The sequence below is a fragment of the Falco cherrug genome, chromosome 7 (assembly GCF_023634085.1).
Source record: "Falco cherrug isolate bFalChe1 chromosome 7, bFalChe1.pri, whole genome shotgun sequence".
Lineage (NCBI taxonomy): Eukaryota > Metazoa > Chordata > Aves > Falconiformes > Falconidae > Falco > Falco cherrug.
Window position 1 is genome coordinate 3,493,785 of NC_073703.1, and position 15,188 is coordinate 3,508,972.

Consider the following 15,188-nt stretch of genomic DNA (forward strand, 5'->3'; position numbering starts at 1 on the left):
TCTGGGCCATCGGACCAGCACAGCACCACACATGCCACCTCTCCTGGGGAAAAGCCTTTGGCATGGGAGCCTGACTTTGGCTTTGATTCTCTGTGCATGAAATGTAGAAGTTCTTACTGTGCTCTTAAGCAACGAGTCCTCATCACTGCCTTTGTCACTCAGGCTGAGGGAGTCAAAGCAGAACCTTTTGAAAACCACTCAGCCCTGGAAATAGCAGAACAGCTGACACTGCTGGATCACCTGGTCTTCAAGAAGATCCCGTATGAGTGAGTGATCCTCATGAGCGAGGAAGGGCTGCTCTGATCGCCCAGGGCTCTGCAGCTACTTGCTGCCCCACAGGCAGCCTGACCTGGGCTAAACCCAGAGGGTGCAAAGTCTTCCCAGCCGACCCCGCTTTCCAAGTAGCTCAGGCTGGGCTCAAGCCCAAATGTGAGGCCTGATCCTGTGGCTTATCTGCTGGCATCCCGGAGGTGCCTGGCTGGGGGAGAGCCTCCTGTGTCCGTCGTGCTTTCAACTGCATCCATGCAGTCCCTTTCTGGCAGCGTGCGGGGCAAAGGCCCTGGCATCTCCATCCCGTGCGGGTGCAGTGGAGCTTGCAGGGCTTGGGTGTCCCAGAAAAATGGGAAATAAATGTTGACTTGAACGCTGTCATTTGCAGAGAGTTCTTTGGGCAAGGTTGGATGAAGCTTGAGAAGAACGAAAGGACTCCTTACATCATGAAGAACACAAAACACTTTAATGATGTAAGTGCAGCCACAGTGGGGGCTGGGGAGACAGGCAATGATGAGGCAGTGCAGCCAACCTGCTCCCAGCATCAGCCAGGGACTGGGATGTATGAGGTTTATCTGCTCCCACCCATGCTCCATGGGTGTTACATGCCTTTGGGACCCCTTGCAGGTGGAGCATCTGCTGGTGCAATTGCTCCCTCTGGGGCTCCTGCAGTGAAGGGAAATCTTAAAACATGCTGCCAGGCTGGAGGGCACATAGCTGTTGTCCAAAGCTGTCCTAACGCTTGGGCTGGGCCTGGTGTCTCCCCAAAGGTCAGTAACTTGATAGCGTCGGAGATCCTCCGGAACGAGGAGATCAACGCGCGGGTGAGTGCCATCGAGAAGTGGGTGGCGGTGGCGGACATCTGCAGGTGCCTGCACAACTACAACGCGGTGCTGGAGATCACCTCCTCCCTCAACCGCAGTGCCATCTTCCGCCTAAAGAAAACCTGGCTCAAGGTCTCCAAGCAGGTATGGGCACGGGGCTGACCCCCTTCGGGGGAGGCAGCAGGGGTCTGATGCACCGGGTGTGACGGTGTTGGCATGACATAAGACACATGCATTGAAAAAACAGTTAGAAAATGGAGTAAGGGGTTTGTAGGTCTTCCCCAGGAGGGAGGTGGTGTGCAAGTTGCTCAGACCCTGCGTTGCTGTCAGGTTCATTCATCCTGCAGGTCAGATGTGCAGTTAAAGCAACTTTTTCTAAAGAGTCATTGTAGCTGTATACGCACGTACAGATGCTTCTTTAAACTGATTTTCTGGGCTTCTCAGACCAATTATGGATGAGCAAAATGAATCCTTGTGTTGAGTTACTTGGTACAGAAATAGCTTTTACCTGCATGGTGCAGAGCCTGATGGAGGCCAGGGGCTGCCAAGCCAGAATTGCTGTGTGGGCTCCTCTGAATCTGGAGCACCATCTTTTTTCCTGCAAAGTGATAAACCCATAAATTAAAACAGGCAGTGATGAAGGCAGAAGTGGGAGGCAGGGGAAGGAAGCAAGTGCATAGCCTGTCTTTATTACGTGTTGGAGGAACTTTGTTTTCAAGCGCTTGCTCAGCTCCTCTGGATGTCACCAGGAGCTGGGTGTAAGGGCCAGGGCAGAATTTGTACCTGCAAGGGGACTGAGCAGCTGGATGGGGGTGGTGTGCCCTGGCGGCTTCACACACCCCTGCTGCAGGGATGGGGGTTTCTTCCAGGGCTTTCTCCAAGTGACAGTTTGGGTTTCTTGCAGACAAAGGCTCTGATTGATAAGCTGCAAAAGCTGGTGTCATCGGAGGGCAGGTTCAAGAACTTGCGGGAGGCACTGAAAAAGTGAGTGAACAATGATTCTCCTCTGGCAGCTGCTGCTGCGAGGGGGCTGCTGACAGCCAGGCCAGGGTCCCCCCATGCTGGGTGACCCGGAGCCCACCCTGGCTCCCACCCTGCAGGCTAGGGTTCTGCTCACAAGACCATTTCAGAGCCTGCACGAAAGCAGTTCTTGTTTAGCAGGCACAGGAGGGTGCTTGCAAAGTGATCCCAAGTAACAAGCTGCTCTTCCAAGGAGCAGTACGGAAAGATGTGAATAAAAGGGATTGCAAAGGGGCAAATCATTGCCAGACACCAGAAAACTTTTTTTCCTCCCTTCCTCTTACAGACTCATAGTTTAAACCCCCAAAATGTACCATATTTAGCTACGGTTTCCCACCAGCCAGTGCATGTCATTCCAGCTAGTGTGGACCTTGTTGGCAGCACACCGGGGGGAGTCCCGAGTCGGAGCTTTGCACAGCAGAGAGCTGGCGGTGCTGCAATAGCAGCCAGCCCCGCACCAGACCAGGGACAGCGTTGGGCTTCTCTGCCGGCACTCACGCTCCCCAAATCATCGTTACTTGGTGTTCACTTGGTCCTACAAATTGAGGAGCCCAGTGATGCATGTGGGTGGGGAGCGGGGTGCTGAGCTGCCCTGGAGCTGGTGCATCCCCATGGGCTTGTGCATCCCCGTGTGCATGGCAGACACCCGTGGGCTGTGTCCCATCAGCAGCACCCAGCGATCCTCCTTGGGGACTGGGCTGGGGTACAGGGTGAAGGTGGGGGGCAAGCCCAGTGCCTGCACTGCCCTCGGCTTTTGGCTGGGGTTTCACTGACTACAGGGGCAGCTTCGAAAGGTCTTCCCAGCCTTCTGCCCCCACTCACCTCCTGCAGTCCCTGGCTTTGTGCAGGGCATGGCTGCAGCTGGTGCTTGCCCTGCCCACAGGGACAGGGGCTGCAGGATGAGACCCAGGAGACCAGCGGCCTTCCTGGGGAGACGCTTCATCCTAGGGTTTATGTATATTAGAGAGAATCCTTCCAATTCTGCTAATTGTGGAGTCCCACTCACCCCCCTCTCCAAAGCCCCCAAGCAAGGTATTTTTCTTTCTTACTTGTTTCTGGTTTGCTTCCGAAGTTGTGACCCTCCCTGCGTCCCCTACCTGGGAATGTACCTGACCGACCTGGCGTTCATTGAGGAGGGGACCCCAAACTACACCGAGGATGGCCTGGTGAACTTCTCCAAAATGAGGATGGTGAGTCTCCCAGCCCTGCTGCGGTGGGCGTGCAGGGGCTGGGCTGTGGCAATGTGGCTCAGTGCTGTGGTTCTGGCCAGGTCTGTGCTTGTCCTGCACAGTTCTCCATAGCTAGCTGTCATCTGCACAGCACCTGGCAGCCACATGTGTCCCCCTGCACGCGTGCATGCAGCAGGGTTGTCCCTGGTGAGGGATGTGCCTGGAAGAAGCAAAAAGGCCCTTTGCATCATGCTGCGGCTGAAAGAACTGAGTGCGCTCCACCTCCCAGGTGTTGGGACGTGGTGCTGGTGGTGCTGGCTGTGCTGTAAACAGCTGCTGTGTTTTATCTCTGGACAGATCTCACACATCATAAGAGAGATCCGCCAGTTCCAGCAAACCTCCTACAAGATTGAGCACCAGCCTAAGGTACAACCTTGTCCCGAGAGCCACACACTCCCTCTCCTCCTCATCTCCTTCTCGAATCACAGCGTCTAAGCCTTCAGTTTCTCCTTTGGGGAAGATATGATGCTTCTGTAAGAAATTTAAGAGGGAAAATGCTAGCAGAACCAGTGCAGGTGTGGAGGCTTGTGTCAAGCAAGGCATAACGGAGTGGGACAGGCACAGGAGACATGTAGCAACCTCCCAGCTCCTCTCGGCACGTGTGCGCTGCCACGCAAACCATGAAGAGCTCACCGCCTGCACAGTATTGCTGGCAGAGCGAAAGGACACAGCTTCCTGCTGTCTGAGCCCTGGTCAGAACAAGCCAATGCTGTCCCTGCCTGTCCCTAGCTTTGCTGCCATTTCTTCCCAGCAGACAGGACTGCCCTTTCACTCTGGGTCTTTCTGCAAGCCACTGTGATCATGGGCACAAGGGTCATCAGGCTGGCACAGCCTGGCCGAGTTGGGGCTAGAGCGTGGCTATGGTCAGGCAGTGCGGCAGGGGAGCAGCCTGGAAGGGTTCCTGGGGAGCGGGTGGGCGCTGGGAACAGAGCCATCCTCTGCTGTGAGCAGCTTTCAGGCTGAGGCAGAGACCTGTGTGCTGCAAGAGCACGGGCATGGGTCTTGCTGCAGAGGTCTCCATCCCTGCGGGAGAGCAGCTCCAGGTCCTGAGTTCAGGCAGAGCTCACGTTTTACCTGGGAGCAAGATGAGTAGCTGTACCTTTTCCCATCCGTGGGGCCCTTCCATGGGAATGAGCAACAAGTGTTGGTGGCTTCTGGGACCACTGCCCTTGCATCCTGCACTCCCTTGCCCTTTGCTGCCCGTTTGCTGCAGCAGGAGTGTGGCTGGTACCTCTGTGCCAGGAGCAGTCCTGTGCCTTGCTCGAGGCTGTCAGCAGCAGTGCAGGGGATGGAGGATGGCTGCAGCAGCTGCAGCAAGCTCCCCCATGTCTCCCCCAGGATGCTGCAGCAGAGGCATTGCTGTAGACAGCAGCTACACCCAGATGTGACAGCTGTCGGGTAGGGCGGGCAGTGTGGCGCATGGCCAGAGTGCTCCTGGGGCTCCTCTGGGTGTTTATGAAATGCATGCACTGCTCCTTGCCTGCACAGCTGGGACATGCCACAGAGGCTGCCCCTCCCTCCGTGGCCCCTCGCCCTGCAGCATGCTTTGCTTGGAGCAGAGCCAGACTTTGCATCCCCCTTGCCCCCCCACTCTATGTGCAGCTGAGTTATCCTGGCACTGGCAGAGCCTGCCCTGGAGATGTTGAGAAATAGCTACTTTGGGGCAACACCCCCATCCCCAGGCTGGGGGTGCAGGCTGGGAGCAGAGCATGTCCCACCACCCCCGCAGCCTGGTGCTGGGTGGCCAGTGCCTCGTGGTGGCCCCCACACATGTGGTGAGATGAAAGGTCTCAGCCACCCTCTCACTTCCTCTGCCACAGCACTGCAGAGCCGCCCAGGAACTGGGCTGGTTGCTGTGAGGGTTTCTACTGTCTCCAGCAACTGCTGTTCTCCAGAAACAGCAACCCTTCCGAAACAGTGCTGCTGCCACACAGGCATCTGCCAAACCTTCCCAGTGCCCGGGATACTGTGTTACTGGTGATAAGGCTGGGCCAAACCACTTTCCGATGGTGCCAGTTTCTGTGTGCGGTGGCAGGAGCAGCCCAAGTCCCTCTGGACCACAACCCCTGGCCGGGCCGGCAGAGGCTGAGGAGCTGCAGGCTCTGATTTCATCCTCTGCAGCACCAGGCAGCCCCAGCCCTGCCCTCTGCACCATCAGTACCTGTCCAGGGCTGGGCTGACATCACAGCCTTTCACAGCCAGGGACCCCAGGTAACCCCTGCCTCCTCCTGGCTCCTCCTGCTCAGAAGATCAGCATCTGTGAAGGCAGCCCACTGCCCCGAGACACCCTGCTGGAAACACTGCACCAAGTCCAGCGGGCAAGGATAGTGCAGGTGGTGCTGTGCGTGGCCGCATATTGCCCTGCCTCCCTGCAGAGCTGGGGTACAGCTGTACACAAGCTCCCAGATCCTCTTGTGGGTGATGGGATGAAGCCCCGTCTGCACTGCTGGTGCTTCCCAGGCGAGGGAAGCGGGCCAGCTCTGAACCCCCAGTGCAGCACCTTGCCCGGGCATGGGCTGTGCCCCGTTTTGGTATCAGCTGTGCATGCCATGCTGCTAACAAGGCCAAAAAGTAATTTGGGAAAAATCTGCCAGGAACTGCAAGCAGATTTTCTGTTAACACTGGAGCAGATGTCCTGCCCCATCAGCAGCATTTCTGCAGCAAGAACATCGTTCTCCATTCACATGGCACCTTATTTATCGGGATTTTCTGTTCTCACAAGCCGGTAACGGTTTGGCTCTCATTTTCCCAGGTGACACAGTACCTGCTGGACCAGTCATTTGTGATGGACGAAGAAACCCTTTATGAAGCTTCTCTGCGAATAGAGCCCAAACTGCCTTCTTGAGCCCGGAGCAGTGGCCAGTGGCTGCTCGTGTACACTCGCTATACCATACTGTATATATCTGTTTGTTTCTGTTGGACGCTCTGGAGTGACTTCCATGTATGTGCTTCTCCAAGCAAACAGCCCCCCTCGTCCTTAGGCCGCAGTAGACCTCGCGTAGGATTTCCCGCATCGTTTAAGGTTTCACGCATCGACACCTTGCTGGAGTCCTGGTTTCTTTTTGATGATGTTATTTTTGTCATTTGTTCTTCTTGAGGGGGCTGGCGGTCGGGCAGGGGAACCCCTGTGTTCCCACGGGGCTCTCGGGCAGCGCAGGGCGGCTCTTGCTCAGGCCGTTTCGGCAGTGACATCCCTGGGCAAACTCTGTAAGGCAGGGGAAGAGAACACATTAAAGTTTATCCCTCCACGTGAAGCTGCCCTCTCTCTCTGTGCCACCCCCCTGTGCTGGCCGGGCACTGGGGGGGCCTCTCGGATGCTGCCCCGGGTCCCTCCTAAGTTGGGAAGATGGAAACATCCCTTCGACTCTCCTTGCTGCATACGGCTCATGACAAGCTTCTGTTGATATGCTATAGATCCGTATACCTTGTGACCACTATGAGTAACATGATGTAGAATTAGAAGAAGATGACCGAGTGTTTTTATTACATATACTGTAATCCTGTCTAACCACCTTCTAGCAGGAATATAGTAATGTAGTGCTTATTCTGTGAATATTACCATGTATTTTTTACATTGTACAGTATATAAACACAGTTTAACTTTACAGTGGCAGGCATGCTCCACTCTGACAACCAGAACACTTTTGCTGTAAGCAATACCTGGTGGTATGAGAATTCTCTTTCAAGCCCTAAAACTATTTCAACTTACAGCTTGTTTGGAAAAAAAAAATTTCCATTTTTTTGTAAAAATATATGTTTCCTGATTACCTCTTGCTAATAAATCTATTCTATCTCAGGGTGAACCGGGACTTGTGATGTTTTTATCGGCGGGTTAACGCCGGAGCCGCAGACACCGCCCCCTTTGCTGGGCGCTGGGATGTCCCGCCCCCTGCCCCGCCCCCTGCCCCGCCCCTCCCGCAGAGGCTCGGCTCGGCTCGGCCCGGCCCGGCCCGGTCCGGCTCGAAGATGGCCTGGGCCGTGCTGCTGGCTGCGGCCGCACTGCTGGCCCCCGCTGCCGCCGGGGAGCCCACGGCCGAAGGTAACGGGGCACCGGGAGGGGAGGGCACGGCTCGGCTCGGCGCCCCGGGCGCTCTCCGGGCCGGGGCCCGCGGGTAGGCCGGCAGGGCGGCGGCGGGGGAGCCGAGCCGAGCCGGGGCAGCCGCTGACGCCTCCCCGCTCTCTCCCGCAGAGGAGCTGCTGTTCAAGGCCTGGATGCTGCAGGTAACGCTCCGGGGCGCCTGCTCTGCGGGCCGGGGCTCGGGGCCCGGGGCTTGGGGTGGGCCGGGCCCCCGCGGGAGCAGCGGCACCTCGGGGCGCGGCTGACGGGCTCTGCCCCCCCAGAACCCCCGGCGGTACGGCCCGGGCGAGTACCCCCGCAGGCTGCGCATCTTCCTGGGCAACAAGAGGCAGATCGACGAGCACAACGCCGGCAACCACAGCTTCCAGAGTAGGAGCCGTTTCCCAGCCCCCGGCCCGCTCTGGCTGGGAACGCCGGGCCTTACTAAGCCAAACGTGTTCCCCTTCCCTCCTCCTTCCAGTGGGCCTCAACCAGTTCTCAGATCTGACCTTCGCAGAATTTAAAAAGTTGTACCTGTGGAGAGAGCCCCAGGTAAATCACGGGAGCGGGTGATGGGCGGGCAGGAGGGGGCCTGGCAGCCCCCAGCCGCGAGGGGCTCTGCCCCTGTGTGTGGGTCGGCACCCCCTCGCTGTGCTGCCTGCCATCAGTGTGGTGTCCTGCTCGGCCGGAGCCTGGGTAAGGGCGAGGTGAACCCCCCATCCCCTGCCCTCTCGGCTGTCAGCTGCCTCCTGACCCCGGCTCCAGCTGAGTTGTCACTTCTGCTTTCAGCTTTCCAGGTTGCTGTGTATTCTTATGGGTAGATCTAAGGCCCAATCCTGGCTCTTTGGGGAGACAGCAGCTCCCTGAGCAGCCTGGGCACCGCTGCCGGGGGTGCGGGTGGCCGTGCCCTTCCAGGGCTGGCCCATGTCTCTGCAGGTGCAGTGGCTGCATGGGGCGGCCAGGGCTGCACGTGCAGCGTGGCAGTCACCGCTCCCCCCGCCACAGCCCTCCTGCCTCGCTTGCAGAACTGCTCAGCCACAAAGGGGAATTTCCTGCGCAGCTCTGGGCCATATCCTGACTCCATCGACTGGAGGAAGAAGGGAAATTTTGTGACACCTGTGAAAAACCAGGTGAGGAGTGTGTGTCATCGGTCATGCACCAGGAATGGGCTGGGAGAGGGCCTCTCCACAGCGGGCAGGGCTCTGTGCTGGAGGGTGTGTGCCTGCAGGGAAGGGGGCCCCCCTGGGAGCCCCTCTGTGGTCAGGGTGGGCTGGGACAGGGGGAGGCTGTGGGCCCCTGGGCAGGGGCTGAGCAGAAGGTGAAGCCTAGCTGCTGGCAGGGCGTGGAAGCGCTGTGCTCCTGACCTGCCCTTCAGCCCTGGCCCTGGCATTTTGGGGAGGCCGGTGACCCTGCAGCACGTTATGGAGCAGCTCCTCTCTGGTTCCTAATGCAGGGCCCCTGTGGGAGCTGCTGGACCTTTTCCACCACAGGATGTTTGGAGTCTGCTATTGCTATTGCAACAGGAAAGCTCCTCTATCTGGTAAGTGATTTTCTTTCCTGTGCACTGACAGCAAGTCCTGCCTCCAATTATCTGCCAGGGCTGCCAGCGGAGCCAGCCCACTCCTGTCCGGGACAGCCGCTGGCTGCTTGTTCCCAGTCTGGCTGCACATCGCTGCATGTGGCTGTAGCAGGCACCCCTGGCTCTGCAGACACCTTGCAGCTCTTCACAAGCCGATCAGAACTGCTGGGGAGGCATGGGGCGGCATGGCTGGGAGCTCTCTGTGCCTGAGGATGTGCCTGTCACCATCCCCTCTTGGGATCCAAGTGTCCTGCAGTCCCGGGCTTTGGCAGAGCCCTTTTTGGAGCAAGACAAAACCAGAGGGATGGGAGGCTGATGGGTCCGGCCGTGGTGAGCAGGCCCAGTTAGCTAGAGCTCTCTCTGGTGCTGCCACACAGCAGGAACTCCTCACTGCAAAACAGCTTGCTGCAAGCAGTTTTGAGACTGTTTATTTTTAAACTCCAAGAGGATTTACATTCTTGAAGTACTAGAAAGACAGTAGCCACTTATATGACATATTGGAATGCCTAATGATGGGGTGTGTTAAAAACAAACTTGACCTTTGAAAGAAATCTCAGCCAGCGCTCCCGTGGGTGGGATGGTGTCCCAGCAGGCATGAGGAGGAAAGTCTCTTGCAGACAGAGCTTGCTGGGCTGCCAGCTCCTAGTCTTCCTTGTCCCCCTCCTTGGGACATGGAGCTGTTCAGCCGGGTGATTCCCGCTCACAATGGGTGAGCAGCCAGCTGCATGGATAAAACCAACGCTGTTCAGTTGCCGGCTGCACAGGTTGCATTTTGTCTAACTTTTTCCAAATGAGGTGTTGAATATATACTGACTCAAAACGCTTTTGTTCCGTAGGCAGAACAACAGTTAGTTGATTGTGCCCAGGCTTTTAACAACCACGGCTGCAGTGGGTAAGTAAGATAAAGAATAGAAATGAGAGTATCTTATGTTCCATGACTGACAGCCTTTCTCAAGATCTGGATGTCTGGATCCTTCCAGGTCTGGGAATGGGGTTTGTTTTCCCGTGGCTGAGATGTGTCAGGGAAAAGAATTTGGGTTTGGTTTGCTCATTTTAATTTCACCCTCCCTAGATGTTAGAATGTAAACCTCTAGCATTTCTTAACTTCTGTTGTTCCTCTTGTTTATCAGTTTTTCTTCTGATACTTTGCTGTTACAGTGTCTTCTGATACTGCAGTCACAGGTGCTATGTAGCCAGGGTTTAACACGCTCAGGGAAAGCAGGAGGAGTTTTGTCTGTTGCTCTGCTCATGGGTCACATGCATCTCGTGGTGCTTTAAGGAACCCACAGAAACTTCTGCTTCCCCTTTGGTAAATTCCTACTGGTATTGCTAGAGAAGACAGAAAATAAAGCTTTCTGAAATCTTGTTTTCTGTAAGTTAAGCAGTCCCTGAGGAATGCTCAGAGAGCTGAGCAAAACCAGTCTTGGTGCTTTTTATTTTTCTTGTGACTCCTCTTTAGTCCTTTCCTTGTCAGCGCAGGCTGATCACACTCTCCTTTTCTTCTCTCTGTGAGATGTGCTCCCTGAAGGTGGCCAGGGAAAGAAGCAGCTGCTTGCTGGAGATGTGGGTCCCTTGTCCTCCATGTGCTGTGTAGCTGGAGACCCCAGCCAGGCTGGGCAGAGGCTAAGGAAAAATACCTTTCAGTGTGTGAGGCTGCAAAGCTGATCTAGCACAGTTGGTGCTGTGTGGGTGAGGTGGCCTCACACCTTTGGGGCCCCTGTGTTGGCATTTTCCCCCAGGGATCAGGCACCCCTGAGAATGAGGCCCTCCCATGCCTGTGTAGGACCGTGGCAAACAGCATGATGGGCCAGGCCTGAGTGCCAGGCAGGGAGATACTGCAGGGACAGACTGGAGTTCATGCCTTTAGAGGGTCTGGGATACACACTGTCCTTTCCTTTCCCCCTAGATTGTGGGAATGGTCTGCAGGACTGCGGGGGAATATTGATGGCTTTGCTCTGCAGAAGCCGCAGCATTACCATCCTAATTAATCTGCATTCCGGCTGTGTTGTCTTGCAGGGGCCTGCCAAGCCAAGCCTTTGAATACATATTGTATAACAAAGGGCTCATGGGGGAGGACACCTACCCATACCGGGCCAAGGTATTTCCAGCGCAGCTCAGATACACTTCTGCCATGGCAGAGCAGGCTCTAACACCAGTTCCTTTCTGTCTGCACAGAATGGCACCTGCAACTTCCAGCCAGAGAAGGCTATTGCATTTGTCAAGGATGTTATCAATATCACGCAGGTAAGGCCCTGAGGGCTGTCTTTCTGAATTTCCAGGGCTGTGCCAAGCCTGAATATCCCAAGGCGTGCTGGGCTCTGCAGTGCAAGTTGCAGCCTGCTTGCTCCTGGGAGAGGAGCAAGCTGCTGGCATGCACACAGCATACACACTGGTGACTCCTTTTCCTGAGGGTGGCAACAACGAAGTGCCGTAGCCAAAATACAGGCACAGGGTCTCTGCCTGCTTTCCACAGTGGGTGCACCTCCAAGCTGTAAGAAGGTCTGGGTTCTTGTCAATGCAAGCAGCACCTGTTTGTTTGTAAGCGGAAAGCCAGGGTTAGCCATCCCCACTGTGCTCTGACTGCTGGTCCGCTGATCCTGACTGGTCCCAGCATAATCAAGAGATCAATGACCCTGGAATCCTCCTCTTGCAGTATGACGAGGATGGCATGGTAGAAGCTGTGGGAAAGCACAATCCAGTGAGCTTTGCGTTTGAGGTGACAAGTAACTTCATGCACTACAGAAAAGGAGTCTACTCAAAGTGAGTATTTCTGAACTTGGGAGGTGAGGGTGAGGAGAAGGTGTAGAACCGGAATTGTTTGAATCCCCATTTCTTCTGCTGTACAGCAATGGATGCAGGGACACTGGACTGTTTTCTTGCATTTTCTTTTAAATAGAAAATAGAAAACATAAGTAAACTGAGCCTTGATAAATCGATTTCCCAGGGAGATGAGAACACAGCACAGGGAAGAGGGAACAGTGTGCTTTCAGACAATTTACTGCTAGGAACCAGTCCAACCTGAAGACCAGACTGTATTTGGAATGAAGGTCAGCAAGTCAAGTGAGCTTGAGAGATCCTTCTGCAGTCCTGCCGCAGAGCTGGGAGAAGCCTGTCCCAGGGCTGATACGCGTGTCTGAGCTGTGGGTGGTGGCAGGGTCAGCCCAGGTCTTGCAGCTGAACACATCTAGTTTACTTAGGGTAAGCCCTAACCAAAGTAAGTTTTCTACGAGGCTCTTCCAGTGCTAGACCTCAGAGGGGTGGTGGCAAGCTGTGTAGCTGCCTTCATGCTGTACCGTGCCTGAGGTGGTACGTTTGCAGGTTGTGTTATTTAAGGCGGGGGGTTCTGCATTGCTGTTCTCTGCAGCGCAGGCAGGTCCCCAAGCACCTTGTGTCAATCCCATCAGGTACTTACCTGCCACTCTGCAGCTGGACATGTAAGAAAAGCAGCAGAGATGGAAAAATTACGGTGAGACCTGAAATGACCTGGCAGAAGGTCTTGAGTGTTGTGTCAGCTCTACAGCCAAGGCAAAAAGCTACTTAAAAGGGTGATGATTATATTTTGGAAAGACTATGGAAGCTAACTGTGGCAGGATAGATTTCTGTTAGGCAAGAAATGGGGAAAATGTGTGTTTGGAGAGAACTAGAAAAATGTTTTAGAGTAATGAATCCTCAGTCACGTAGAACTGCAGGGAAAATTAAACTAAGAGTCTAAGCATGAGTGATGTGCCCCAGGGAGCTGCAAGGGAAAGAGTAGAGAGCACCGTGAATTCAGGTAGCTTTGCTGTTGCAATAAAGACAGAAATCTCAAAATTAATGGCCAGCAATGGGCAGGTTTAAGGTGTTAAAGCAGGCAGATGATCAAGATACTGTAGTAGGATTCCAGTTTCAGGAACACACCAAGTTATCCTGTAGATTTACAGTCTAAGGTAGATTTAAAGTCAGAGTTTATGGAATAATTGATGCTCCAGTGTTTTCAGCCTGTGGTCCCCAGACCAACTATTAACAGATTCAAGAAAAGTAAATCTGTTGTGGTGATTATTGATCTTAACCTGCAACTGGAAAATGTTTAAAAACAGGTGCTCAGGAGACGGGAGCTTGTACCTTGTGTTGCCTTGTTTTATATCACAGGCAGCAACTTTCCTCAAGTGCAATTTAAAAGCTGGAGATTCAGAGGAAATAGAAGGAAATGTGTATTTAGACTGAGGAACTCGCTGTTCCCTGTGTAGAATGCAGAACAGTGCCCCTGAACTTCAGGGCAGAACAAACCATTACTGGGATGCACTAAGAGCTTGTTTTCATTGGAAGAATTCCTTTGCTCATTGTTTTCATTGTGGCTTGTTCTTGTGTGACAATGTTGACATTAATTCTGAACAAAAGGCCAGACCAGGTACTCAGATCAAAGGTCCATGTAGCCTATCGAGAAAACAGAGCAATATCTCCTTTTCTTGGCTTTCCTCCATACTCCCCACAACTGGAAGTTCAGAGTAAGCATTAGTTCTTTTTGCAGTTGGAATGCAATTGAGAATGCCAGCTAATCCATAATTATAGGCTGTTTTTTCATGCAACAAATCAGCATTATTTTTCCATTTCTTTTGCAGCCCAAAATGTGAGCACACTCCTGACAAGGTGAACCATGCTGTCCTTGCTGTGGGGTATGGAGAAGAAAATGGGACTCCTTACTGGATTGTGAAGAACTCCTGGGGCCCGATGTGGGGCATGGATGGGTAAGGAGTTCCCAGCACTACCGAACCCACCACAGTCTTCCTGTACCTTGTAAAAGGACAGTCATGTGCATGGGATTCTACAGCCCCTGGGTCACCCTTATGTGCTCAAACTGAAATTTGTGTTTTCAGCTGTTTCATACTCTGGGAGGAAGCACGGGAAATCATCCCAGCCTCAGCAGTGAAGGAGACATGGCTCTATGAACTAGTCCTGGGGTGACTGGTTAGAGCAGACTCAGATCAGTAGACCTGCCGTAGTAGCCAGGGTCTCGGCCAATGCATGCAGAGCCACCATACTGCTGTCAGGAGAGCACCGTGCCTCTTCTGTGGTTATGTGGCCAAAGAAGGGGTTGTGCCAGGTTGCGCTGGGAGTGAGTTTTCACTCCAGTTCCACAAATATCTCCAGCTGCAAGTGAAATCTTTGGGAGCTGCGTGCTAACTCTGCTTGTTTGTGATAAAAGGGGACAGGGATAGCATTGCCTGGCTAAGTACTGGCAGTAACAGCTCCATCACAGGTATTTGCTCCTGGTGTGAGGAAGGAGCTAGCATGTAATTAGAGCAGTTGCCTTGTATCACTGTCTGTTGTGTTGACTCTGCCAAAGGAGGGAATACTCACTCATATACATTTCTTTCTCTTCTTAGGTACTTTCTTATTGAACGTGGCAAGAATATGTGTGGTCTCGCTGCTTGTGCATCTTACCCAGTTCCTCAGGTGTAAGAGGAGAATGCAGGCTGGGGAAAGCAGGCATAGGAAAAGGAACAACAGATTGTATGCAAATTTCTGAGTGCTAAAATCGAGAAAGTGCGAACACGTAATACCTGTCTGCAGAAAGTTATGTTGCTGGTAGATTCCTCTGCTTGCATACAGCTTCTTGCAGCAGGAAGACCTGCACCTCCTTTCCCCAGCCAAAAGCAAGTGTGCTCCCACACTGAACGCCAGACTCTCACCTCCTTCTGGCATTATGTGCTTGTTTGCGGTGTGCCTTGCTCCCAGTGCCAGCTGGGGCCCCGCACCTCTGCTGGGGGGTGTCAGCAGTGGCGGAGGGATGGCAGCTGCTTAGGTGGTGGAAATGTCACGCAGCTACCAGATGCTGCCTCAACAAAGTCACCCCTTCCTTCATGTGGTAGTTTCCCAGTTGACAGATGTTCTTGAGATTTATTTTCTTTGAAGGCTATTTTTCATTTCTCTAGAGAAAGATGACTGCTGTGATTTGTATGTTTTATCTATTTTGATTAAATGTTTTTAGTATTTTTTGTATTAAAAAATCAGGGTATTTTAATGCAAACAGAGAAGAAACGGATTAATTTATTTTATGAATCAATGAAGAAAGCAAGATGCTTATTACCAATAGTTTATAAAGAGCTGAGGGTGAGAGAAGGCTGCGTGTCAGGAGGGAGGCCTTTTGTTGTGTGCTATTTCACGCTAAAATCTGCCACTGTTTGAATAAAGATGACTCGTCACCGGTGCGGTGTGCGCTCTCCGTGGCC

The 15,188-nt window shown here is 53.7% G+C and overlaps 2 protein-coding genes across 4 annotated transcripts in view; both read left to right on the forward strand.

Annotated features, from left to right (window-relative positions):
- Positions 1–7,146, forward strand: part of RASGRF1 (Ras protein specific guanine nucleotide releasing factor 1) — a 41,894-nt gene extending 34,748 nt beyond the window's left edge. For all 3 annotated transcript variants that reach the window (XM_055717056.1, XM_055717057.1, XM_055717058.1), the window contains exons 21-27: positions 163–266; positions 659–743; positions 1,041–1,238; positions 1,999–2,078; positions 3,187–3,304; positions 3,641–3,709; positions 6,096–7,146. In XM_055717056.1, coding sequence (XP_055573031.1) covers positions 163–266; positions 659–743; positions 1,041–1,238; positions 1,999–2,078; positions 3,187–3,304; positions 3,641–3,709; positions 6,096–6,188 — 747 coding nt within the window. In that variant the 3' untranslated portion in view covers positions 6,189–7,146. The remainder of the gene's footprint in view (positions 1–162; positions 267–658; positions 744–1,040; positions 1,239–1,998; positions 2,079–3,186; positions 3,305–3,640; positions 3,710–6,095) is intronic.
- Positions 7,147–7,243: 97 nt separating this feature from the next.
- On the forward strand, positions 7,244–15,165 carry CTSH (cathepsin H). Its single transcript, XM_055716144.1, has 12 exons — positions 7,244–7,382; positions 7,533–7,564; positions 7,685–7,790; positions 7,882–7,952; positions 8,426–8,530; positions 8,854–8,940; positions 9,816–9,871; positions 10,996–11,077; positions 11,155–11,223; positions 11,633–11,739; positions 13,578–13,703; positions 14,343–15,165. The coding sequence occupies exons 1-12, from the start codon at positions 7,310–7,312 to the stop codon at positions 14,416–14,418; spliced, it is 990 nt and encodes a 329-aa protein (XP_055572119.1). The 5' UTR covers positions 7,244–7,309; the 3' UTR covers positions 14,419–15,165.
- The last annotated feature ends 23 nt before the right edge of the window (positions 15,166–15,188 follow it).